This window comes from Nerophis ophidion, linkage group LG16 (genome assembly GCF_033978795.1).
Source record: "Nerophis ophidion isolate RoL-2023_Sa linkage group LG16, RoL_Noph_v1.0, whole genome shotgun sequence".
NCBI classification, from domain to species: domain Eukaryota; kingdom Metazoa; phylum Chordata; class Actinopteri; order Syngnathiformes; family Syngnathidae; genus Nerophis; species Nerophis ophidion.
The window spans coordinates 54298968-54326538 of record NC_084626.1 but is presented as its reverse complement, the minus strand read 5'-3'; the positions used below and the strand labels follow the sequence as shown (position 1 = coordinate 54326538).

General features: G+C 41.2%; 1 protein-coding gene across 3 annotated transcripts; it reads right to left on the bottom strand.

Annotated features, from left to right (window-relative positions):
- Positions 1-834: 834 nt before the first annotated feature.
- On the bottom strand, positions 835-24222 carry rpn2 (ribophorin II). Of its 3 annotated transcripts, none has more exons than XM_061875583.1 (18): positions 24067-24222; positions 20140-20334; positions 19966-20057; positions 14348-14523; positions 14196-14271; positions 13969-14103; positions 13723-13899; positions 13450-13568; positions 9310-9415; positions 6507-6598; positions 6308-6422; positions 6042-6233; positions 5879-5965; positions 5683-5778; positions 5303-5378; positions 2236-2365; positions 1698-1794; positions 835-1359 (listed from the first exon to the last, which is right to left on the bottom strand). In XM_061875583.1, exons 1-17 carry the CDS (start codon positions 24077-24079, stop codon positions 1743-1745), a joined length of 1929 nt encoding a protein of 642 aa, XP_061731567.1. In that variant the 5' UTR covers positions 24080-24222; the 3' UTR covers positions 835-1359; positions 1698-1742. The 3 variants fall into 3 exon arrangements, with proteins under 3 accessions (XP_061731567.1, XP_061731566.1, XP_061731568.1); XM_061875582.1 differs by lacking the exon at positions 24067-24222 and adding an exon at positions 21892-22045; XM_061875584.1 differs by lacking the exons at positions 1698-1794; positions 24067-24222 and adding an exon at positions 21892-21916.
- Positions 24223-27571: the final 3349 nt, after the last annotated feature.

Here is a 27571-nt window from a genome sequence, read left to right as displayed (position 1 = left end):
ACACCTCATATGTGTTACATTGTTTTTTATGGACTTGGAGAATCTGCACTGAACCACATCATTTCCCCATTGTGGGATTAATAACATCTATCCTATCCTGCGACAGAGAGGTAAGAAAAGGAGCCATCGATGTTTGAGTTTGAAAGAGGGCAGTATGATAATGTATTAGATTCAGGAAGATGCCCTTTGGGTGGGCCAAACAAATACCAACGGACTTACCCGCCTGTCGATCTCGCAATCCATTGTTCCCCAACTTGTGAGCAAGAACCCAGGTTGAACTCCTTCATTTGGAGCAGGTTTTCATCCCAGGACCGGCATTTAGCAGGCTGAAAACCAGACAGACAGTCCTAACAAAAAAATAATCCAAAACGAAACAAAAACAGAAAAAATGTGGCAGGAAGAAATAAATTGTACCTTTTCATTTCGGGCATCTCACTTATGTCTTATGTTGAGAAGAGAAACTGGAAATTGTAATGTATCATGTTGTATGCTTGCAAGTTCGAAAAATAAACTCAAAAACTCATGAAAATAAAGAAAACACATTGAATGAGGTTTGTCCAAAATTTCGTCCGGTACTGTATATTGCGAAAATAAATTTTGAACGGAATCGTTACTTTGAGAATCGGAATTGAGTTGACTCGAGTTGTAAGATTCACATTTTTACCAAAAAAGGTTTTTATAAGTAAGATCCAATTGTATTTAGTGTAGTTACTTTTTGACAATTCCATGGCATTTCTTGCCACTTTCAGTGGGTCTGCTGCACAGTTGTGTGGCCTAACAAGCGACCAAACCTAAATAGCCTGATTATATAGACAAAAAAAACACTTACCTCCATTTCTTTATTTAGGCTTTTTAATTAGAAAAACAAATCCTTACATTTCCCACACGTTATCAGTTTATCTTGGGCACTAACGTTTTGTATCAAATGTGAAACCACCTCTGCATTGACACATCAAACTCAAAAAGGCAGAAGTGGCTCACGTTTCTGATCTAATGAGGACAGATTAAATTATTCTGTGAGCAACTAAGGGGAATGTACAAAAAAGAAAAAAAAAACTAAAATTCCATCAAGAAACCATAAAAAAAAAAAACAGCCAAGCACCAAGACGTCACTGGCATGTTTTACAAGAAGAAAAATAATCTCACAGGAAGATGAAGTGCATTGATCAGTAGCGTTGCAGCACTCAACTGGAGGCGTCGGGCTGGACTGGTTTGATTTTGAAGACGTTTGGATGTTGTGGGGATTTCCTTTCATTAGGCAATGCACAAAATCCTCCCGTTAGTCAGATTCGATGCATCTGCGGTTGTCTCCATATACTGATCCTTCTTCTAATTATGTCGGCTTATTTTTTCTCTGTTCTGTGAGAAAAAGAGTGTATATTAGTGATTCCCGTCCTCTTTCTGCACATGTTGGCAAACATCCAGGATGTGAAGATGCTACATGCACTTCAATGTGTAGCAGATAATGTCACTTGGAAAATAACCATGGCTAGTATCAACAATCCAACCGTTAGCTCAGTAGATTGGTAGAAACCAGAGTGGAAACCAATGGAGGGATTAGCGCATTTTGGGCGTGGGAAATGATTATGGTGGGGATGAAAGCGAAGCAAAACCAGCATGTCAGTTGGGATGAGCGATCACCACACAGGCATGCATGCTGCAGGCCTATAAATGCTAGTCTAAGCGGAAGCCCTTACTTCAGCATGGGAGCACAAGCCGCTCCATTGTTACAAACGGGCCATTTATCGGAGGCTCCTATACTTTGCCAACCTACTACTTTGCTCGGCGGCAATCCTGAAAAAGGAGTAAAAGAGACAGCGACGTGTAGAAGAAGAGAGATCAACTGAGAATGACAGGAAACAGGGACGTCCTCACTGAGTCACCATTAATTGTGGTTTGCTACTTGCATAAAAGGATTGAAAGTGGCATGTTGAACCAGAAGAGGCAAGCGTGAGAGAAACAATGTCTTGAGGCAGTAACACAAGTGCCAAATGGAACGTTGGATACTTAAGAGCGCTCTACAAGAAATTGCCCACTCGCGGCATCCCTCTTGCAGTCAACGCCTTCCCCAGTTGAGAGCATGGCATTGATACCAGAGCCACAAGGAGAGGCACTCTTCTTTCTATTACTCTCGAGAGGCCTCAGAGCACACAGAGGTAACAACCATCTCAAAGTGTCTAATTTTTTCTCAAGGACTCGGGAGTCTTTTGTGCCAGGTGCCATGGGCACACGTACCTCTTCACTGCTTTCTGGGCCAGCATGCGGTTTCCGGCCAGGAATGTAATAGTCCCGATAATGGCCAGGTACTGAAGAGTCTGGAACATGTTCAAGTGGGTCCAATAGACATACATCAGTCCCAGCATGGCTGAAAAAAAACAACTTAAAATGAATACATTTGCGTTATCTTATAGGTGTATTGTAAATATTTCAAAAAGTTAAAATTCATTATTAGGAGTGGACAAATATCGATGTTGAATATCGGTCTGATATCAGCAGCGCAAGATTGGATTATATCTGGTAACATTTAAAATCTCTGTCCTGCCGTGCATTGACTTGTGTAAAGCTCGACAACCAGTAAAAATCTAAGTTAAGGAAAGAAGGTTGTTGTTTTTTGTATTTTGAAAAATGTAAAAATGGAAGGCTATCGCATACTAGGAGTTCGCAGCTACACAGCAGCTAAGCACAAAATAGCACACAAGATAAGACTTATAAGAAGGGATGTAAGATTTTCAGATTAGTCACTATTCTTATTTGTGACGATTCTTAATTTGTTAAAAATACATTAAATTAAACAAAACCATTTTTTTTCTGTAATAAAAAAAAAGGATCAGAGCTGTTTATCAATTTTATGGAGGAATGTAGTTAATCATAGAACTGGCAATGTTCACTAAAAAGTATAGATTTTATATAGAAAATTGATTCTGAATCAAATTGTTGTCCCCAAAGTATCAAATCCAATGGTGTGGTGCCCAAAAATAGATGGGTTTCCGCTAGCGGCGATTACCCATAATCCTTCGAAGCAGCCGCCATCTTGTGTGTCAAAACTTTGTTTACTCGTCTGCGGCAGTTTTCTAAATATATTTCCACACTTTTGCAGCAACAATGATGTCCACTTCGGGAAATTTGAAAGAAGTTGTAAAAGTTCCCCACAGACAGACGCTAGATGGGGTTTGCAAAGCCAGGTATTTACAGAAATTGAAGGATATTGGCGATAAAGATCCATATGAGATGGGAAAGCACGAATGGACTACGGACTTGAAATGTTATCCTGATACAACTTACCCCGACATCGTCAACTATTTGGTGAACAATGTTAGTGCCTACACTCTGGATGAGCTCAAGGGCTACAAGTCGCTCGAAGCGTACAATTACTTTGTGTGTGGATGGGTACAGGAAATGAAACTGGCTACAATGGAAGATAAATGTGTGCTCATCGCTGGTGTTCGTCACTCTCAGAGATCAACTGATCCGTGTTTGGTGCCGTGGGTCATATCAGAGAAGACGGGTCGTGTTTTATCAGGACACTGTACATGTGTGGCAGGCATTGGCGAAATATCTTCACATGTTTCTGCATTGTTGTTTGCCATTGAAGCGAGCGTCAAGATGCGGGACAACACCACAGTCACACAGGAAAAATCTTACTGGCTACTTCCATCTGCAGTCAAGAAAGTTGGGTACAAGACCATACAGGACATTAAACTTCACATCCGCCAAGACAACGAAGAGAAAGCTAGACAAGGCAATCGTATCTGGAGATACACCGGCACCATTAAAACAGAGGAAACTACCGGAGGTACAGAAAGGGACACAAAATGAACTGTCAAGACTTGTACAGAGAAGTAAAAACCAAACGAAAAATTAAGCCTGTCTTACTTTCTCTGATTCCAGGATATGCTAAAGACTATCGTCCAGAAGCACTTGATAAATAGTACCCAAAAGTATTTTCAGAACTATATGATTCTAACTATGCAACTGCATAGTTCAGGGTTACTTGATTTAATTCATTCAAATTTTAATAAAATCGTCCAAAAATAAGCGGCAATTGCCTATATTATATATAGAAGGTTATATTTGTGCAACAACGACGTCGAGCGTTATTAAGTACAAGCACAGGCACAGTAGTTCCTCCTATGTTTTAATATCTATTCTAACCATAACACATTTTATCATCAATACAGAGAGCAACATAATTCAAAGTACCTGTTACAAAATGATCAGAGCAAACTTTATAATGTCGTTTTGATGGATCAGGGGTAAATCCCACTCGATTGATTCTAGCTAGCCACAGGTTGCTCCTTTCTGTCGACAGTTGCTCGGTTTCTTTTCCCTGTTTTACTATAACCTTAGGGATATCGTAGTACTTTGTTGTTCTTTGTCCTGAATTGGCGCGGTTTACACAGCCCCAGACGACACGTGTGACCCATTCTCAAAAGAACAACGGAGGCGTACTTGGTTACGAGTGTTTGTTTCGACACACAAGATGGCGGACAAGGGAATTGTGGGACGGGTGTGACGTCATCGGAAACCCATGTTTCCAGCTCTAGTAAAAAGTGTCATTAATTGAACAACATTGCAGTAACATAACATTTGTCAATATAAGTATCAAAACATTTTTTGTTCCACATTAGACACACACACGTGTGTGTGTGTGTATATATATATATATATATATATATATCGGTGTGGGAAAAATCACAAGACTACATCTCTACAGAACTTTCATGAGGGGTTCCCTCAATCATCAGATCTCCTGATGATTGAGGGAACCCCTCATGAAACAGTTCTGTAGAGATGAAGTAGTCTTGTGATTTTTCCCACACCTACATATTGCGCTCTACCACGGTATCGAGCACTATTCTCTGGATAATCCAATCAAGACACATACATACATACATACATACATACACACATATATATATATATACATACATACATACATACATATATATATATATATATATATCTTTATATATACGCAAAAAGGCACAGTGTAACAATACAAAAGGTGAAAAGTAGATACTTATATCACAAAAATGTGTCTTTAAATATATGTACAAGGTTAAAAAAAAGACATGCAAATGCTGCCGGGCCAATTATGCAAATAAGATGACAATCTACACCACCAAATATAGATTGCTGACCTATGGGAAACACTCACATGGTGATATCCCTATTACTCCTGATTGCTCATCTCTAAAGCAATTGGAGTTAATTAGGATTTCCAAATGGGTTTTGCTTTCTACTCAGTAGAAGTAGGAAGAAACAGTGAAGTCAGTTTTTGATGAATAGTTTAAAGACTAACCTGCATGCCCTAAGTGGAAGACAATGGTGCTGGGAGAAAAGCTTAAATTGGAAATGTTTGCTCCAAGTTTAATCCACTGCAAAAGGAAGGGAGGGGGAAAAAAGACAATGTCATCCCTGATGTGAACAAGGGAGCACAAAACCTTCTTGCACACTAAACATTGACCTCATCCTAACAGAACAAAAACATGACACTATGGTGCTTAACATTCTAAACAACTTCATATTTTATATAGAATCTTGAAAAATTATTATATTGAAAACTTAAACTGTTTGCTATAACATTTAATAGTTTTTGCTGATTTCTCTGAGAAAAAAAATTAATTTACCAAATATTTATCAATTTGTCAGACGTAATGATACAAAGAAAGAAGATTTTACCAGAATGAGCAGAAGCAGGAGGGGAGACAGGACAAGTGCCGTGAAGGCGTTGGAAACAACAGTTGGGGGCTTCTTCTCTGGCTCTCTGAACAAGTGCTGCAGAATTCAATTGGGATTGGGATTGAAAACAACTGGACCAATTCATTACAGTACACCTTGTTAGCAGTAAATGCAACACGATGAAAAATAGCTTTACCTGAATCTCTGGTTTGGGTACATAGAGAGTCTTAGATTGAATAATAGCTGGGGCTTCCTCGTCCACAAACTTCAGTACAACATCAGCCTTTGATCAGATTAACAGAGAATGTCAAACATCCAAAGACAATAATCACCACACTGCCACCTTGCTGAACACTTACCACATTCCACAATATTGGGTTCTCCAGGGTGGCATCCCCGACAATCAGATATAGAGAATAGGTCCCAGAGATGGAGTCAAACTCTGACTTTAGCTTTGTGGTGTCTATCTCAAACTTATAAATACTCTTGTCGGGCTCAGCAACAAAAACAACTTCTTGGCCAGTTTTCTGATTGTGCAGTCGAACAAAAGTCTGTAACAGAGAGAACAAATGATAAAAGCATTAGGAAGTCAGCAGGGAGTTTGATGCTGGTCTAAACTACAAACCTGGTGGGGGGTGAGTTCGACTCCAGTGTTGGCATCAGCCAACTGAAAGGACATGGCGAAATTCTGATGACTGTCTGCTGTGAATGAGCTCTTGGCTTTGGAAGGAAAGTTGACCCTGCATCATTTGACAACATCATTTAGTCTTTAAGAGTTGTTATTAAGTGGACAGTAAAAAAGTGCTACAGTCTTGATTTCTAACCTGGTGGTCTTTGTGCCGATGCTCTGGTCCTTATCTACCACGGAGAGGTCCATGTTGGTAATGGACACCTCGGTTGACACTTTCACTTTGAGCTATAGATAGTATGGATATTTGCTGGTCAGGACTCAAATCACAATAATCAATCAAAGTTTGAATAAAAACTTAAAAATAAATATTAAAAATCTATTTCAAGCACATTAGGAGAATACAATGTATGTTGACAGCGTTAAAGCAATCTGTCTGGTGAGGAAAAAAAAACACGAATCTGTAAATGTATGTTTTTAGGGCTACTTCACCGCATACTTATTTTCTTTCAATACAAATCAAGGGATGAAAAAATAATGTAAATCCTTTATCATTTTTTTCAGGGAGTTACACCTGCATTAAAAAGTTCGGGGAACCGAAGTAAAACTCTCCAAAGGGTGAACATGACAAGCTCCAACTCATAACATAAGCAAAACATTCTGATGGCCAACAGCCGCAAGATTGGCATTTACAGTATTTTCTTTTGAAATACCTTTTCACATTGAAGATCTAAAAATAACAAATCAGAAATAATATCATCTTTCAATAGAGTCCAAAGGTTTCATTAAAATCTGGGACAACTACTGCGAAATGGTGACATCTTAGTAGGTACCATTGTAATTTTGCCACATTCCTGTGAGAATTTGGCATGTGACAAAAGCATTAAAGGGGAACATTATCAGCAGACCTATGTAAGCGTCAATATATACCTTGATGTTGCAGAAAAAAGACCATCTATTTTTTTAACCGATTTCCGAACTCTAAATGGGTGAATTTTGGCGAATTAAACGCCTTTCTGTTTATCGCGCTGGAGGCGATGACGTCAGAATGTGACGTCACCGAGGTAACACACCCGCCATTTTCATTTTCAACACATTACAAACACCGGGTCTCAGCTCTGTTATTTTCCGTTTTTTTGACTATTTTTTGGAACCTTGGAGACATCATGCCTCGACGGTGTGTTGTCGGAGGGTGTAACAACACTAACAGGGAGGGATTCAAGTTGCACCACTGGCCCCAAGATGCCAAAGTGTCTGCCGCCAGACCCCCATTGAATGTACCAGAGTGTCTCCACATTTGACCGGCGATGCTAAGGCAGACATGGCACAGAGATGTATGGATAACCTGCAGATGCATTTGCAACTATATTACGTTTCCTTCCACCCACATTTAATGCGAAACAAACACTTACCAATCGACGGATTTAAGTTGCACCAGTGTCAAAAGATGCGAAAGTCCTGATCGTTTGGTCCGCACATTTTACCGGCGATGCTAACGCATCTATTTGGCCATGCTATGGCTATGAATAGCGTCAATAGCTATTCGCTCAATAGCTTCAGTTTCTTCTTCAATATTTTCATACTCCAACCATCTGTTTCAATACATGCGTAATCTGTTGAATCGCTTAAGTCGCTGAAATCCGAGTTTGAATCCGAGCTAATGTGGCTATATCTTGCTGTGGTATTCCCATTGTTTGTTTACATTGGCAGCACTGTGTGACATCACAGGGAAATGGCCAGTGTCTTCGCAGAGAGCGAAAATAAGGCACTTTAAAGTTTTATTTAGAGGATATTCCGAGACCGGTAAAATTTTGAAAAAAACTTTAAAAAATACAACAAGCCACTGGGAACTGATTTTTATTGTTTTTAACCCTTTTGAAATTGTGATAATGTTCCCCTTTAAGGAGTGGGATGACCCAGGACTAGCTGCAGTGTGCTAAAACAACCACCAGGTAGCAGGGCTGTCAGAAGAAAATCTTATTTCAAATGAATCATGATTCTTATTTGTAACGATTGTTAATTAATTCAAGAAAATGTAAATTATTTTGTTAATCTGTCCTGTCCAGCCACTCAGGCAAATGATATTCTTGATGTAGATGCCCCAGATTTACTTTACAAAGGAACTTTAAAGTGTTGGATACTTCTCTTGTTGCTAATTGTATTTGACTATTAAATGTTAGGGGATAATTTTATTAAACAAATCCAGTTTTCTTTTAGGTGATACATAAATTTATCAGAGCTGATTATCTACTTTATTGGGAATGTCGTTAATCAGAACTAGCACCCAATGACATTAAAAGGTATTGATTTTGAATTGACAATAATTTTGAATTGAGATTTGATTTTGAATCAAACATTTATACACGAAAAATTAATCAAATCATGTGGTGCCCAAAGACTCACAGCCCTATCAGGTAACATCTGTGAGCAGATAATATTGTATGATATCTTTCTTTTTCTGACTTATCAGTGAAAATTGAGGCAAAATTAAACTGGTAATTTAATCTGTCAGGTTGTGTAGCATTACCGGTTTGCATGAAAAAAACATTACATACTGTATGCCATACAGACAATTTTTTAAAACAGCTGGAATTTAAGTACACTAATCACAAATAAGGTCAAAAAGATTAAGATCTATCATTTTTAAATGTGGAAATTGGCAATCGCTGTACTGCTTTGACAAAGTTGAATCAAATACAACAGTGCACGGAGGGTCCATTGTCAAGAAGATCAAAAAGAAAAGTGAATAAAAATGATGAACATTTTTTTGTAACAATTCAACTTTTTTTTTTTGCATCTTCTACACAACAAATTGGACATTCCGCTTCAGGCAGCTGAATAATAACAGAGTTTCATCATTTGAACTGCAAAAACTTGAAGCTGCAGGTCCGACTGGTTATTTCAACATTAGTGAAATTCCACACACAGAAAACGGGCTTGGATTTGGGCCGCACTAATGATTGGATGTCTTGTATAAACGTTGACAAATAGACACTCACCTCAACATGATTGGCGATCAATCGGCTATCTCCAGTCACAGAAACAGTAAACTGGTAATATCCGCTGGCTGGCTGCTGGGACATGAAGTTCAGTTCGAAGACGCCGCTGAAAAGCAAGAAAAACAAAATGTACCACGTCATGTTTGCATTTAAAAATTGTTTATTAACCACCAGCCCGCCAAAATTAACGATACAAATAATTCCAAGTTTAAGATCTGGCCGGATGTATTTTTATTCTACAGCATTAGAGCAGTCATTTAGGGATACAGCAATAGACTGTGTTGCAGGTGTTGATTTTGGGAATTGCAGTATTCATGAATGCACCTTGCAAATGTGCGATTGCTGGAAGGGAGAACTAGAAAATACAGTGCTGGAACTGAGCACTGCACATCTCAGGTTGACACATTTTTTTGTCTGCTCTATATATTCCTCAAAACGATTGCATTGATTGAATTACATGTCTTTATTTTGACTTTGTGGACCGATATGTTGTCTTTTAAAGTGTTCTCAATTATGAACGTTTGAAAGTGTTACTGTTGGATTAATTGTAAATAAGTTATCTCATATGATTGTTTAGACAAGCTGAAGAGAAATTCAACTTGGCTTTAGATTGAAATTAGGTTGACCTACCAACTTCAAAGAGGAATTGGCAGATGGCCCAGAGCAATGCAGGAAGTTGCTGTATCTTTTGTACTCTGTATTTGCATGTGTTAAGTTCTCGCCACAGGTGTTAGGTTTCCAACACAGCTGCAAATACCCCCCCTCCTCTAGTGCAGCTGTGTGTGTGTGTGTTTGTAATATAGGGATTTCCCAAATGAATTAAAAGGCGAGGAGAGTGGAGAAAGTTTCCAGAGTAAATTAGGAGCCTGTAACTGACAACTGCTCCAGTTACTCTCCTCGTACGAGAAAAGCAATCACTGGTTTGTCTTCTATTCCCTGTTCCTGTGTCTTTATAAGGTCTCATGGTATTTGACCCTGACAGTTACAACGGAGGAGAGGTTGCAAAGCAGCTGCGCATGTTTGTGACCCCCACACCCCAATTGCTTCAACCTAGAGCAGGGGTCGGCAACCCACACTGTTGAAAGATCCATATTGGACCAAAATAATAAATAAATAAATAAATGTCTGAAGCCGCAAAAGAATAAAAGCCTTTTTTAAGCCTTGTAATTAAGATAACACATGTTGAGGCGGTACGGCCTACCTCCTCTGAAGGCTGGTTCTCCTGAAACGTGCGCTTACTAGTAATGTGCGAATCGATACTAAAACATCGATACCAAACAAAGCGGCAGTTACAGACACGAATGCGCTCTTGCGCCCTACTTGCAAAGTTTCCCGTGCTTTCCTTTGCCTACAAACAGCTGGCAGTACAGGGCGCGACTGAAGACCCGCTGCAGACAACGACAGCAGAGGCAAAGCCGCCTGATTCATCACCAACAGCATCCCGCTACAGCTTAAAGAGCAGGTGCATAGAAGCGTCTGACGAAGATACCGCTGCCAAACTGCTTCTGCCTCCAGTGCTCACAGTGCAGGCTGACATAGCGTACCGGGCAGTCAACGACTTCCTGGGCACCGCAGAGCAGTAAATGTTTGTTCTCGGGGCGCTACAGCTCACCAGGAAAAACCGAGGCTCTATATTGCGCGCCTGAAACAAGGCGGGTGCGCTATATGGATTTAATGTAGTTCATTTATTATTTATAATAATAATATAAATAATAATATTAATATTTGTTAAATATTAAACATTAAATGTGATATTGATTTCTGCATGGCGTAGTGGGTAGAGCGACCAGCCATAAGCCTGAGGGTTTCAGGTTCGCTTACCACCTATTGACATCCAAAAAAATCGCTGCCGTTGTGTCCTTGGGCAGGACACTTCACGATTTGCCCCCGGTGCCGCTCACACTGGTGAATGATTGATGAATGAATGATAGGTGGTGGTCGGAGGGGCCGTAGGCGCAAACTGGCAGCCACGCTTTCGCCAGTCCAACCCAGGGCAGCTGTGGCTACAGATGTAGCTTACCACCACCAGGTGTGAATGTTTATTGAGTCCCACTTCTCTGTGAGCACTTTGAGTGTTTAGAAAAGCGCGATATAAATCTAAGTTATATATATATATATATATATATATACACACATCATTGGAAGTGAAGTGAATTATATTTGTATAGCGCTTTTCTCTAGTGACTCAAAGCGCTTTACATAGTGAAGCCCAATATCTATGTTACATTTAAACCAGTGTGGGTGGCACTGGGAGCAGGTGGGTAAAGTGTCTTGCCCAAGGACACAACAGCAGTGACTAGGATGGCGGAACCGAGGATTGAACCTGCAACCTTCAAGTTGCTGGCACTGCCTCTCTACCAACCGAGCTATACCACCGTTTACTGTTGGAAAACATTAACAATAGGGCTGCGAATCTTTGGGTGTCCCACCATTCCATTCAATATCGATTCTTGGGGTCGCAATTCGATTATAAATCGATTTTTCCGATTCAACGCGATTCTCGATTAAAAAACAATTTTTTTCCCTATTTAAAAGGATTGTGTATTGATTCAATATATAGATTGCAGCAGGATCTACCCCAGTCTGCTGACATGCAAGCAGAGTAGTAGATTTAAAAAAAAAAAGCTTTTATAATTGTAAAGGACAATGTTTTATCAACTGATTGGAATAATGTAAATTTGTTTTAACTATTAAACGAACCAAAAATATGACTTATTTTATCTTTGTGAAAACATTGGACACAGTGCTACTCCTTTTCGGACATGATGTGATATGAAATCATATGAAATTGTCTGATGTATTATGTTGTAAGTATGTTCATGTTCGAAATAAACTAAGAAAGAAAGTGTGTTGTCAAGCTTATGAGATGCCATGCAAGTGTAAGCCACTGTGACACTATTGTTCTTTTTTTTATTTTTATAAATGTCTCAAATTATAACTAATATTGATACTGTTGTTGATGATATTAATTTTTGTTTCACTACTTTTGATTTGTTCTGTGTCGTGTTTGTGTCTCCTCTCAATTGCTGTTTATTGCAGTTCTGAGTGTTTCTGGGTCAGGTTTGGTATTGGAATTGGATTGCATTGTTATATTGGATTGCTAAAAAAAAATAAAAATAAAATAAAAATATCGATTTTTAAAAAATGAGAATCAATTCTGAATCGCACAACGTGAGAATCGCGATTCGTATTCGAATCATTTTTTTCCCACACCACTAATTAACAAAGTTTATTTCATGTTTGTCCTCCGACAGAAACCATATTAAAACCAAAAATATGTATTTTCTAGGGGTGTAACGGTACGTGTATTTGTATTGAACCGTTACGGTACGGGGGTTTCGGTTCGGTACGAGGGTGTATCGAACGAGTTTGTAAACTAAAGTCTTAACAAGCTGCTCTGCAGAAGCCTCTGTCTGAGCAGTGAGCACCCAGCATTGTCCCGCCCACACAACCATCTGATTGGTTACATACAAAGCCAATCAGCAGTGCGTATTCAGAGCGCACGGAGTCAGTGCTCCGGCGTCGAGATGAGCAGATATGTGTTTAGCAGGTGAGCAGCTGACATCGTACACTCCCCAAATTATAAAAAACCCTTCCCAGTCACAACTTGAGGTGAAGGCTAATTAGGTTTTAGCGTTACGTTAGCTCATTTTGCTGTGTGTGTGTGTGTGTGCATATTAAAAGTCAACTAGAGGCTTCCCAAATGCTGTAATAAATTAAGCATGATGAGTTGACTTGAAACGGTTTAATGTTGCAATTTTTATATGTAGAAGAAAGGTTTTGTCATTTTACTTAAAGCAACAACTTGAGGCAGTTTAATGTGGATTAACATGGGTAAAATTATTATAGTGTTCCCAATGTTAAAAGGATAAAGCCATTGTTCACAAATTTGGTAAATAAATAACCAAAAAATTTATATTTTGTTGTTTTCTTACTGTACCGAAAATGAACCGAACCGTGACCTCTAAACCGAGGTACGTACCGTACCAACATTTTTGTGTACCGTTACACCCCTAGTATTTTCCATTTTCATACATTTTAGAAAAAGCTAAAGAGAGCCACTAGGAAGCCGCTAAACAACCGCAAGTTGCCGACCCCGGACCTGGAAACAAAGACTATTATTTTTCATATGACACATACTCATTGAGTGTGAATGGTACTTGGCCAAGTACAATGGTCTTGGGGGCCAATGCAAACACAGATTCCACCTGCACGACGGCTGAAGCCAGAGACTGAGACATGACGTCAGTAACAAGGAGCTGTGAACCAGAGGTAGAAATTGAGTGTTAATGAGTTAAAATGGTTAAGAACCGAAATGGCAACCACAGAATTCTGTAGAGCCAATGTGGCAGGATTTCATCCTCAAGCAAAATTTTAAAATAGTCTCCCTGAGGTGACTTCTAGTATTCTTACCTGCAGGGTTGGTTGGCTGTGCGACACGGTCGCCGGGCCTTGAGTGACAACAACCACTGGAACATGGAAGCGGTTGTTTGAGAGAGTAGCGGCAGCATTTACCACACTGAAGGCCTCGACCAGGGAGTCCCAGGATTTCTTGCTGAAGATTGAGTTCACCAGCTGAATGACTTGGTCCTGAGGGAAGACCATCCATGCAGTTTAGTAAAACACTAAATGAAACTACACTAAAAAGAGTAAACATACTTCTTTGAGAGGCGGCTCCATATCGACATGATCCGACAAGGCATAAGCAGCAGTCACAAACATGGCAGTGGCCTCTAGTCCCTCCTCGAATTGGAGGTAGATACCACCGACATCATCTAAACGTGCCGTCAGATCCTGTGGGTGCAAAAGGCAAACAATGGCTTCATAAAACAAAATTAACAAAGGTAAGTGCCACAGCACCACCTGGTGGAGATTAAAGTGTTTACCTCAATTTCCTCAAGTATTCCTCCAAGCTCCGCCTGTTGGGAAAGACGGGTGGCTGTTTGCAGAGCTGAGGTAATGCTGTCCAAAAGTAACACAAGTGTAAACACTGAAATTATTTAAACTCATACATAAACTCTCCCCCAACCCAACTTACGCAATGACATTGTCCTCCTTGTTGATGCGAGCTGTAAGAGCACCTACGACCTCCTGAGAGGTCAGAGGAAGACCCAGAGAGCTCAGCGCGCTCACAGCCCGGTGGATCTGAGTCATGCTGGAGTCTTCACTGACGGCGGCCAGCAGGATGTCACGCGTTTCATTGGACACAGGAATCTAAACAGTAAAGTTACATATTTGAAAAAAAAAACCTTCAAGTCTGTCAGGTTAACCTAATCTTGCCCTATCAATGTGGTAAAGCACTTATTCAAACCATCACCTGAAATGTTGTACATTTGCACTCCAGATAAAGTACAAAAGTACTTAAAGAGGCTTAAATCTCCCAGCAAAAAGCAGATACGTGCAAAAAAATCAAACTATGCAATGGAATAGATACCTATACTTTATAAAAATAAAAAATAAAGATTTGTTGAGTGATATCGCGTTCCCAGACATATCGAACTATTGTGCTCCAGACGCCAATCTACACAACAAAATAGATGAAAACAGTGGAAAAGCTTGTAGTTCTACAACTTCTTTGTGTGACTGGGTCAAGGAAATTGGTATCATGACTCTCCCGGATAAATATGCATCGTTTTTTCTTGGGTAAGGTTGCATTTCCTAGTTTAACTTTGTGTCTACAGCCATGTTTGTAGCTGTTGCACACGCCGTTTACGAGTAGCGTGTTTTCCCCGTCTTTATCAAAATATAACTATTAATGTCAACATTGTGTATGTGCTGAAAGCTTCTTTTATGATTGTTGCCTTTGGTAAATGTAAAACTCTTTTAGGTTTTACTCACATTTGCTTTCTTTTATTTAGACTCGCCGAGTTGGGGCTTTTTGTAACACTCGTAGCAAACGTGTTTAAGAAATACAAATAATATCAATATAATACCTGAATGGGAAATACTAAACGTTAAAAGTATATCAAACAAATCATTAATGAAGTGAACACTGTAAACTTATGCATTCTCCGACTCTGCTCCCTAGGACTGGAGTGTGAGCTGCATGCTTTTCTCTTCATTTTGTAAAGTCTTGCACACTTCCACCAATTTTCATTACGTCTCGGGGAACTCTGAAGAAACATTTATTATTTTTTGCAATTTTAACGATTCGTACAGCCGAAAACAACACCAGCATAGAGATTTTTTTTTCTTGGAGAAAGACTAAATGGCACCTAGTATACGTTGAGAACAGAGGTAGCTTGGCCACCACACATTTACTGGGGGAGATGTGAGCCGGGCGTGAAATCCGTAAAATCCAAGCAATAAATCGGTCATGAAACTGTTGGTCAGAGCCTACTGACCAACTGCATCTCTGTCTGAACTGGAGCCTGCAGTGCCTCAGACTGGAAGTCTCTGCAGAGAGTGGTGAGGACGGCGGAAAAGATAATCAGTAGTACTCCTCTTCCTCCTATCCGGGAGATCGCAAAAAGCCGCTGCCTGACCGGGGCTAACAAAGTCAGTAGACACTCCTCTCACCCCCACCAAGGAATGTTTTCACTGCTGGACTCTGGAAAGAGGTTCCGCAGCCTCGGTAGCAGAACCTCCAAGTTCTGTAACAGCTTCTTCCGTCAGACCATAAGACTCTTGAATGCATTATAATAATACCCTCAATCCCCCCAAAAAACTGATTAATTTGCTGGACTATAAAGACAATATAACATACATCCGTAAACGTGGATCCATATGCAAAAGTGCAACACATTTATCTGTACAGTAAATCTATTTTTTATCTCCACATTCTTTTGTAAATGCAAACACTCTGCACCTTATTGCTCTTTTATCCTGCACTACAATGAGCTAATGCAACAAAATGTTGTTCTTATCTATACTGTAAAGTTCAAATTTGAATGACAATAAAGGAAGTCTAAGGCTAAGTAAATGTAGTAGTATTGGCACTTTTTGCAATGTTTTTTAATTGGGTTATATGGTTGGAATAATAACAATAATAATCTTAATAATAATAATGTGCTAAGATTTATATAGCGCTTTTCTAGACACAAAGCACTACAAACAGTAGTGAGAACCCATTATTTATTCACAACGGTGGTGGTAAGCTACTTTCATAGCCACAGCTGCCCTGGGGTATACTGACGGAAGCGTTGCTGCCAGTTTACGCCTACGGCCCCTCCAGCCCCAACCTATCATTCATCATATTCATCATATTAAAAAAAAAAAAAACGCTTTCACCACAGGAAACGGGCTTGTAAGGATGACTTAACATTTTAAAAAACACATAAAATTTGAATAAATAGAGAATTAATTATTAATTTCTGATAATAGCCGTTAAGGTTATAGCGCTGTATTGGATCATGCTTGCTCTTGTTTGTTTTTTTGCATATTTGAAATAAAAAAAATATATATTCGACAAGAATGTGAGTAAGCAGAGTCTTGAAATCACCGGTGACTCACACTACATACTTCATAGTGAAATTGTGTTGATACCCAATGGTAAACGGTACAGAACAGCAACATACAAACCCAACAAGTATAGATGTTCCTTTGTCCCACAGGCAATCAAAGCACTGAACAACAGAAAAATACTGTACTAACCGGATGGAATAATAAGGAGTGCAATATTGGGATAGTGCAATACAGGAGGTGTGTAATAAGGGTGGTGGGGGGGTATAAAGTGCACTGTCGTCACTGTAGTGTCAGATGAACTGTGTGTATGTATGTTAAACGTTGTGTCTTGATGTCCAAGACAAATTTCTACTCGGAGACAGATGTCCAGAATACTGTGTAATTATGCGATTAAAGCAGACGACTTTTAGCCGTGATCGGTGCTGGAAGAACATGTCCGCTACAACCGGTGACGTCACGCGCACACGTCATCATACGCATCATCAATCCGCGACGTTTTCAACAGGACACTTCTCGGGAAATTTAAAATTGCAATTTAGTGCATTAAACCGGCCGTATTGGCATGTGTTGCAATGTTTAGATTTCATCATTGATATATATATATTGATATATATACATATATATATTAGGGGTGTAACGGTACGTGTATTTGTTTCGGTACGGGGGTTTCGGTTCGGCACGTGGGCGTACCGAACGAGTTCGGAAGCAGAAGTCTTCACAAGCTGCTCTGCTTTCTGCCTCTGTCTCTGCCTCGTTTTCCCGCCCACACAACCATCTGATTGGTTACATACAAAGCCAATCAGCAGTACGTATTCAGAGCGATGTAACAGCCAATCAGCAGTTGCGTATTCAGACTTCAGAGCAATGTAGTCAATCATTCAGCATCGAGCAGATATTCGTTTAGCAGGGGAGGAGCGGACTCTACCCAAATTATAATAAACACTTCCAAGTCACAACTATTACAAACATCACTATGAGCCCGTTGACCTTCTAGAAACTTAAACTGCAGGTTAGCTCGCTCACAGTATAGGCTTGAGATGAAGGCTAATTAGCTTTTAGCGTAACGTTAGCTCATTTTGCTGTGTGTGTGTGCGCGTGCGTGCGTGCTGTGTGTGCGTGTGTGTTAGGGGCAGCAAAGCCCTGTCTGTCTGTTATTTCATTGAATTCCATGGTATTCAGGGATGAATAGTCTCTCCTATTGCAACTGTACTATTTTTCAGCTATAGTTACATGAATCATTAGTAATGTAGCAGCCTAGTTTTGAATAGCAGGGTCCCTGCTATCACATGTTGATAATAATACAAAGTTTACATAATAAAAGTCAACTACAGGCTTCCCAAATGCTGTAATAAATTAAGCATGATGAGTTGAAATTAAACAGTTTCAATGGAAACTGTTTAATGTTGCACTTTTTATATGTAGAAGAAAGTTTTTTTCATTTGATTTAATCAAAGCAACAACTTGAGGCAGTTTAATGTGGATTAACGTGGGCAGAATTATTATAGTGTTCCCAATGTTAAAAGGATAAAGCCATTGTTTACAAATTTGGTAAATAACCAAAAATTGTATATTTTTTTGCTTTCTTACTGTACCGAAAATGAACCGAACCGTGACCTCTAAACTGAGGTACGTACCGAACCGAAATGTTTGTGTACCGTTACACCCCTTATTTATATTATATTATATTATATATATATATATATATATATATATATATAAAAATTAGGGGTGGGCAAATTAATGCGTTAATTACGAGTTAACTCATCAATCTATTAACGCCGGCAATTATTTTATCAAACATTTGCGTACGTTGTTTACATGCTTTTATTTTGTTAACGCCTTTTCTTCACAAGATGGCATCTCCCGGATGTACTTCGGCGTGGAGGGGCTCTTGGTAAAGATGGAACATTCGGCAAAAATACCGGACAATTCTGCAAATTTCATGGCTGGCTTACAGCGTGGTTACTCCGGAATCACTTACGACCGCCAGACAATTCTGGATGTGGATAGATCGGGCCGTTTTGGACTGAATGAGGCGTGCTTGCTAGACCGGCTAGCTAGCATGGGAATACTTTGCCGGCTACATCCAGCGGCCTGTGAAGCAGCGGAGTATATGTGTTGTCTGTCTATTTATGAATAATGCAGACAGGAGTGTTGGCTGACTTCTTAACGTTTGCTTTCAGAGCGTGCATATCACAACATACAAGATGCCGTCATGGCGACACATCCTATACCGGGCTACCGCGCATGCTCGTCACTCCTGTTGCATGCTGGGTAGGGTAGTTCTTTTATTCCCTGGCTCATAACATCACAATATAGTACCATGTATATGATGCCTTCAATTTATCAAAGCACCAAGCAAACAATCGGAAAATTCCCATATCAATTCCTAGATATGGTCATAATTATTTTAAGTGCACTACCCAGAATAAACACAACATTATTAATATTGCTACTGCGGATCATTTGATCCAAAATTCCCTAAAACAGCCCACCACCAATAATATAGGTTTTTTAAACATCAGATCCCTGATCAAAAAAATGTTTCTGCTGTTACCTCAGAAATTGCCTGTTCAGATGTTATGATTGTGGCTCAGAGATTTGTATGTAGATTATATTTATTTTCCATAACAAACAGGATAACTTAAATACCCTGGCAGTGGCAATAAGCTTAAATGTTTGTTTTTACATTTTTGGAGTTGATTTTCATAAAATATGCTATTTAACTGCTACTGTTTAACAAGGACTGATTTAAATTGTGTTTGCACAACAAAGGTTTTGGCGCTTTTGTTCATGTGGGAGAATATTCCAATAAAGGTGCACTACACACTACTTTTGAATTCATTATTGGGCTTTGCGTATACAATGCAGTTAATCGCCATTAATCGGAGAAATAGTGCGATTAACTTTGATTAAAATGTTTAATCGTTGCCCAGCCCTAATATAAATATATATTCAGGAGGTCTTTAAAGCAGACGACTTTTAGCCGTGACCGGTGCTGGAAGAACAGGTCCGCTACAACCGGTGACGTCACGCGCACACGTCATCATAAGAGTCATCAATCCGTGACGTTTTCAACAGGATACTTCGCGGGAAATTTAAAATTGCAATTTAGTCAACTAAACCGTCCGTATTGTCATGTGTTTCATTGTTAATATTTCATCATTGATATATAAACTATCAGACTGCGTGGTCGCTAGTAGTGGCATTCAGTAGGTCTTTAAGAGATCAAGAAATGTATTATTTGCGTACCTCACACCCAGATATGGCTTGACTGGTCTCCGCTGCAAAGAAGAGCGAGTCAACACTAGAAGCGTCAAGCTGGGATTTCAGGAACTGGCATACTTCCTAAAAAAACAAATATAAAATGGTAAACTATGTACACAAACTGGGGAAAAAAAAAGGTTATGACAGATGATGTTTTACATGCCTTGTGATCAGGCACGTTGGCTCCAAGTTTGGTGAGGCCAAGAACAGAATAATAGGCGGACTCCAAGTCTTTGAAGGGCTGACTAAGAAGGCTTTGAAGCCGGCCAACATCGGAAAGGGAAAGGTAGTGTGTCGGTGTGACAGCCTGGCCTCCACTCCAAGCCAGGCTGAGAAGGACCAGTCCGAGCAGCCCTGTGTGGACATAGGGAAAGGAATACAAATCATTTTCTGAGTTTTAATGAACACTAGTGATGGGTCCGGCAACACCGATGCATCGGCGCATGCGTCGAGCTCACAGAGCGAAACCCTGTGTCGGTGCACGTACCGCTCTTAGAAAGTCATGTGACCGCTCATGAGCTGTTTTGGTCATGTGACCGATACGCGAACTGTGTCGCACTGGCACCTGCGCACCAACCTGTGTTTATAAGGAAGTGCATTTGTCAACGAGATGGTACTGCCAACAGAATCGCCGCACTTCTGTCGTTGGTCATTTATCGTCGTCGGAGATCATTTCCCCCGTGTGGGAATATTTTGATCATACATCGGAAAAAAAGGTATTTGTGTTAATTTCCTTGTCGTTTCATCCTGTTCTCTCAAAGTCTCTAGCATTGTCCCACCCACACAAACATCCTATTGGTTACATAAAAAAGCGACAACAAACAATCTCTTCGATAGCTTGGTTTGTAGAGTGGAGGACTGTAGTTGTTTATGCTGAGTTCCTTAGGGTACTTGTTCAAATCCAGTTCAAACCCATTACCTTTTTACCATGAATTGATTAACGTGGGGCTTCACAGTGGCAGGGGGTTAGTGCGTCTGCCTCACAATACGAAGGTCCTGCAGTCCTGGGTTCAATCCCAGGCTCGGGATCTTTCTGTGTGGAGAGTGCATGAATGTGTGGGTTCCCTCCGGGTACTCCGGCTTCCTCCCACCTCCAAAGACATGCACCTGGGGATAGGTCGATTGGCAACACTAAATGGTCCCTAGTGTGTGAATGTGAATGTTGTCTGTCTGTCTGTGTTGGCCCTGCGATGATTGTAGCTGAGATAGGCGCCAGCGCCCCCCGTGACACCAAAAGGGAATAAGCGGTAGAAAATGGGTGGGTGGGATGGATGATTAACGTGGACCCCGATTTAAACACGTTGAAAAACTTATTCGGGTTTAACCATTTAGTGGTCAATTATACGGAATATGTACTGAACTGTGCAATCTACTAATAAAAGTTTCAATCAATCAATCATGTTCACATTATTTATTGACTGTATCTAAAAAAGATAAAAATATATCTTTATTTAAATGAAGACATGAAATAATCCAAAATGAAATACAATGACTTAGTTTATATTGTATATACTAAGTCATAACATTTTTCATTTTCATTTTTTTATTTATTTATTTCATTGTTGTGCATTTTGAACGATACATTATTATACCTCAATTATACAATTTAAATTCACACAACAATGCCTGAGAAGGAGCTGGATGAAGAAAATCTTATAATTTCCTGCCCCCTTTGACATAATACATTATCTTACTTTATGGATATCATTTAAACCGAGACATATATCCAAATGTAATGAAACAATAAAAAAATAAAAAAAACACTACAAGTGCAAAACGTCATAAAGTATAAACCAAACAGAGAAAATAATAATAATAAGATACACCTCACGGAATGATATAGAGCAAATACAAAACCAGACAAAAAAATAAGTAAAATAATAAAATAAAAAACTAAATGTAAACACTTACGGCTGTCCATCCATCCATCCATCCATCATCTTCCGCTTATCCGAGGTCGGGTCGCGTGGGAAGCAGCCTAAGCAGGGAAATCCGCACTTCCTTCTCCCCAGCCACTTCGTCTAGCTCTTCCCGGGGGATCCCGAGGCGTTCCCAGGCCAGCCGGGAGACATAGTCTTCCCAACGTGTCCTGGGTCTTCCCCGTGGCCTCCTACCGGTTGGACGTGCCCTAAACACCTCCCTAGGGAGGCGTTCTGGTGGCATCCTGACCAGATGCCCGAACCACCTCATCTGGCTCCTCTCCATGTGGAGGAGCAGCGGCTTTACTTTGAGTTCCTCCCGGATGGCAGAGCTTCTCACCCTATCTCTAAGGGAGAGACCCGCCACCCGGCGGAGGAAACTCATTTGGGCCGCTTGTACCCGTGATCTTATCCTTTCGGTCATGACCCAAAGCTCATGACCATAAGTGAGGATGGGAACGTAGATCGACCGGTAAATTGAGAGCTTTACCTTCCGGCTCAGCTCCTTCTTCACCACAACGGACCGGTACAACGTCCGCATTACTGAAGACGCCGCACCGATCCGCCTGTCGATCTCCCGATCCACTCTTCCCTCACTCGTGAACAAGACTCCTAGGTACTTGAACTCCTCCACTTGGGGCAGGGTCTCCTCCCCAACCCGGAGATGGCACTCCACCCTTTTCCGGGCGAGAACCATGGACTCGGACTTGGAGGTGCTGATTCTCATTCCGGTCGCTTCACACTCGGCTGCGAAACGATCCAGCGAGAGCTGAAGATCCCGGCCAGATGAAGCCATCAGGACCACATCATCTACAAAAAGCAGAGACCTAATCCTGCAGCCACCAAACCGGAACCCCTCAACGCCTTGACTGCGCCTAGAAATTCTGTCCCTAAAAGTTATGAACAGAATGGGTGACAAAGGACAGCCTTGGCGGAGTCCGACCCTCACTGGAAATGTGTCCGACTTACTGCCGGCAATGCGGACCAAGGTCTGACACTGATCATACGGGGAACGGACCGCCACAATAAGACAGTCCAGTACCCCATACTCTCTGAGCACTCCCCACAGGACTTCCCAAGGGACACGGTCGAATGACTTCTCCAATTCCACAAAGCACATGTAGAATGGTTGGGCAAACTCCCATGCACCCTCAAGAACCCTGCCGAGAGTATAGAACTGGTCCACAGTTCCAAAACCAAAACGAAAACCACACTGTTCCTCCTAAATCCGTGGTTGGACTATGCGGTGTAGCCTCCTCTCCAGTACACCTGAATAAACCTTACCGGGAAGGCTGAGGAGTGTGATCCCAGGATGGTTGGAACACACCCGCCGGTCCCCCTTCTTAAAAGAGAGGGACCACCAATCCAGAGGTACCGCCCCTGATGTCCACGCCATGCTGCAGTCTTATGGCTGTCCATATGATCTTATCGTTCTATCTTTATATATTTTTTTCAATTGGAATATATTTTTACAGTTTTTTATCTCGTTGTAAAGAGAATTCCACAATTTTACCCCCACCACTGATGTACACTTTTGTGTTATAGTTGTCCTTGAATATTGCTGTTTGAAATGACCTGTTCTTCTATGCTCTGTATTCTCAGAAGTGGTGACAAACATTTTCTGTAAATTTGCAGGTAATGTTTTACTTCTAGCCTGAAACACGACACACAATGTCTGTAGTTTCAATGTCAGTTGAGTTTTAAACACGACACACAATGTCTGTAGTTTCAATGTCAGTTGAGTTTTAAACACGACACAACTACAGACATTTTTAAACACGACACACAATGTCTTTAGCTTCAATGTCGGTAGTTTCGCTCCATAGGTGGCCTGCAGAGATTATTCATGTCTTTAGTGACACAGTATCAATACACTCTTGCAATGTGTCGAAACGATACATGAAGCCTCATTAACCCAACACTAATGAACACAAGTGAGGTTTTTTTTCAATCTTCATTTTAGACGCTTTTCCTTCACTCCCGTTTCATGGCTAACGTGTGCTAGCTGACGACGGCGGTACATCAAACAGGAAGCCAGCCGCCCATACTTGATGGTACATTCCAACAAGACACCATGTTAAATACATGATGCCAGAGACCTGCCGGGGCCCCTAAATGAAAGCTATTCTGGGCTGTATGGCGAAAAAGGACAGTTTCATTCACTTACTGCACCCTTCCATGTTTCAGTCTTATGCAGCGTCACCGAAAGGGACAAGGACTTCCGGTGCAGGCAAGTCTGACGTGTCGGCAGATGTAACATCCGGCTTGCCTTTTCACAATAAGGGCACGCTTTTCAGTTTGTGACGTCCATCCTTTTGATTGATTGATTGAAACTTTTATTAGTAGTGTAGCGGTAAAGTCCTATACTATTACTGCTACTGGTTGCCGAATATAAATGAAGCTAGTTCAGACGTGCGCAGCCGGCTAATAATTGATGTCCAAAATTGTGTCCATGTTTAACATCCATCCATTTCCTACCGCTTATTCCCTTTCGGGGTCACGGGGGGTGCTGGCGCCTATCTCAGCTACAATCGGGCGGAAGGCGGTGTACACCCTGGACAAGTCGCCACCTCATCACAGGGCCAACACAGATAGACAGACAACATTCACACACTAGGGACCATTTAGTGTTGCCAATCAACCTATCCCCAGGTGCATGTCTTTGGAGGTGGGAGGGGCCTATCCCCAGGTGCATGTCTTTGGAGGTGGGAGGGGCCTATCCCCAGGTGCATGTCTTTGGAGGTGGGAGGGGCCTATCCCCAGGTGCATGTCTTTGGAGGTGGGAGGGGCCTATCCCCAGGTGCATGTCACATTTATATAACACACTTTGTACAAAAACAGAAAATACACGGGAGCAAACAAACACTAGCCTGGCACAGTCAAAAACTGTTGCATGTTACTTACCATGAATTGATGAAGGTGGACCCCGACTTAAACAAGTTGAAAAACTTATTGGGGTGTTACCATTTAGTGGTCAATTGTACGGAATATGTACTGTACTGTGCAATCTACTAATAAAAGTATCTATCTATCTATCAATCAATCAATGCACCTCTACTCAGCAACACCTGAGCAAGATCCTGACTCCTCCCTAAATAGACAGGCACTTGGCCTTGGAGACAACCCCTTTAGTGACATCATCAATTTGACAGAAAGTGTATTTGGCTCTAACAAGTAGATTGCACAGTACAGTACATATTCCCTACAATTGACCACTAAATGGTAACACCCCAATAAGTTTTTCAACTTGTTTAAGTCGAGATCCACATTAATCAATTCAACATAATACAGTCATCACACAAGTTAATCATCATAGTATATACATTGAATTATTTACATTATTTACAATGCGGGGGGTGGGATGAGGAGCTTTGGTTGATATCAGTACTTCAGTCATCAACAATTGTATCAACAGAGAAATGGACATTGAAACAGTGTAGGTCTTATTTAGTAGGATATGTACAGCCAGCAGAGAACATAGTGAGTTCACATAGCATAAGAACAAGTATATACATTACAAAATACATTTGATTGTTTACATTAGGTTATTTACAATCCGGGCAGATGGGATGTGAATGGAGGAGGGTATTAGTAAAGTGTTGAAGTTGCCAGGAGGTGTTGTTTTAGAGTGGTTTTGAAGGAATATAGAGATGCACTTACTTTTATACCTGTTGGGAGTGCATTCCACATTGATGTGGCATAGAAAGAGAATGAGTTAAGACCTTTGTTAGATCGGAATCTGGGTTTAACGTGGTTTGTGGAGCTCCCCCTGGTGTTGTGGTTATGGCGGTCATTTACGTTAAGAAAGTAGTTTGACATGTACTTCGGTATCAGGGAGGTGTAGCGGATTTTATAGACTAGGCTCAGTGCAAGTTGTTTGACTCTGTCCTCCACCCTGAGCCAGCCCACTTTGGAGAAGTGGGTAGGAGTTAGGTGTGATCTGGGGTGGAGGTCTAAAAGTAACCGGACTAGCTTGTTCTGGGATGTTTGGAGTCTAGATTTGAGGGTTTTGGAGGTGCTGGGGTACCAGGAAGTGAAAGTGTAATCGAAAAAGGGTCGAATGAGAGTTCCCGCTAGAATCTTCAAGGTACTTTTGTTGACTAGAGAGGAGATTCTGTAGAGGAATCTCGTTGGTTGCCATTTCATCACAGGAAAGATTGGCCTCTAGAATGGAAGCTAGGCCGGTGATCTCATCTTTCCTGGTGATAACAATGTCACCCACTTTTATAATAATAATAATGGATTAGATTCATATCACGCTTTTCTATTGTTAGATACTCAAAGCGCTCACAGAGAAGTGGGAAGCCATCATTCATTCACACAATGGTGGTGGTAAGCTACATCTGTAGCCACAGCTGCCCTGGAGTAGACTGACGGAAGTGTGGCTGCCAGTTTGCACCTACGGCCCCTCCGACCACCACCAATCATTCATTCATCATTCATTCACCAGTGTTGTTTTAGAGTGGTTTTGAAGGAATATAGAGATGCACTTACTTTTATACCTGTTGGGAGTGCATTCCACATTGATGTGGCATAGAAAGAGAATGAGTTAAGACCTTTGTTAGATCGGAATCTGGGTTTAACGTGGTTTGTGGAGCTCCCCCTGGTGTTGTGGTTATGGCGGTTATTTACGTTAAGGAAGTAGTTGGACTTGTACTTCGGTATCAGGGAGGTGTAGCGGATTTTATAGACTAGGCTCAGTGCAAGTTGTTTGACTCTGTCCTCCACCCTGAGCCAGCCCACTTTGGAGAAGTGGGTAGGAGTGAGGTGTGATCTGGGGTGGAGGTCTAAAAGTAACCGGACTAGCTTGTTCTGGGATGGAGTCTGGATTTGAGGGTTTTGGAGGTGCAAGCGTAATCGAAAAAGGTTGAATGATAGTTCCCGCTGTCTATTTTCTACCGCTTATTCCCTTTTGGGGTTGCTGGTGCCTATCTCAGCTACAATCGGTCAGAAGGCGGGGTACACCCTGGACAAGTCGCCACCTCATCGCAGGGCCAACACAGATAGACAGATAACATTCACACACTAGGGCCAATTTAGTGTTGCCAATCAACCTATCCCCAGGTGCATGTCTTTGGAGGTGGGAGGGGCCTATCCCCAGGTGCATGTCTTTGGAGGTGGGAGGAAGCCGGAGCACCCGGAGAGAACCCACGCAGTCACGGGGAGAACATGCAAACTCCACACAGAAAGATCCCGAGCCCGGGATATAACCCAGGACTGCTCAGGACCTTCGTATTGTGAGGCAGACGCACTAACCCAGGGGTCTCAAACTCAATTTACCTGGGGGCCACTGGCTGAGGCTGGGCCGCGAGATAATATTTCTGAAAAAAAAAAAAAGTCCCATACTCCTCAGCATGTCTAGTTGTAAAATGACCTTTCAAATTGTATCCCTTGTGCAGCGCAACTTTCTCTGTGCAAATAAGACACGCCGGGTGCCCCTGTGCTCAAAAAAGAAATATTGCATCCCCCACTTTTCCTGGAATTGTCTTTGCTCATCACTAAGCTTTCTCTTCACTGCAGGCTTTGAAAAAGACATGTTTGGGGTTGTGGAATATATACTGTAGGTAGTCGACGCAGGGAGAATAATCTTATTTCCGCAATGTGTGTCGTTCCGCTTTTCCTCCCTACAGCAACATGGCGGTCGGCGGATAATGGCAGGGAAAGTACCTGGA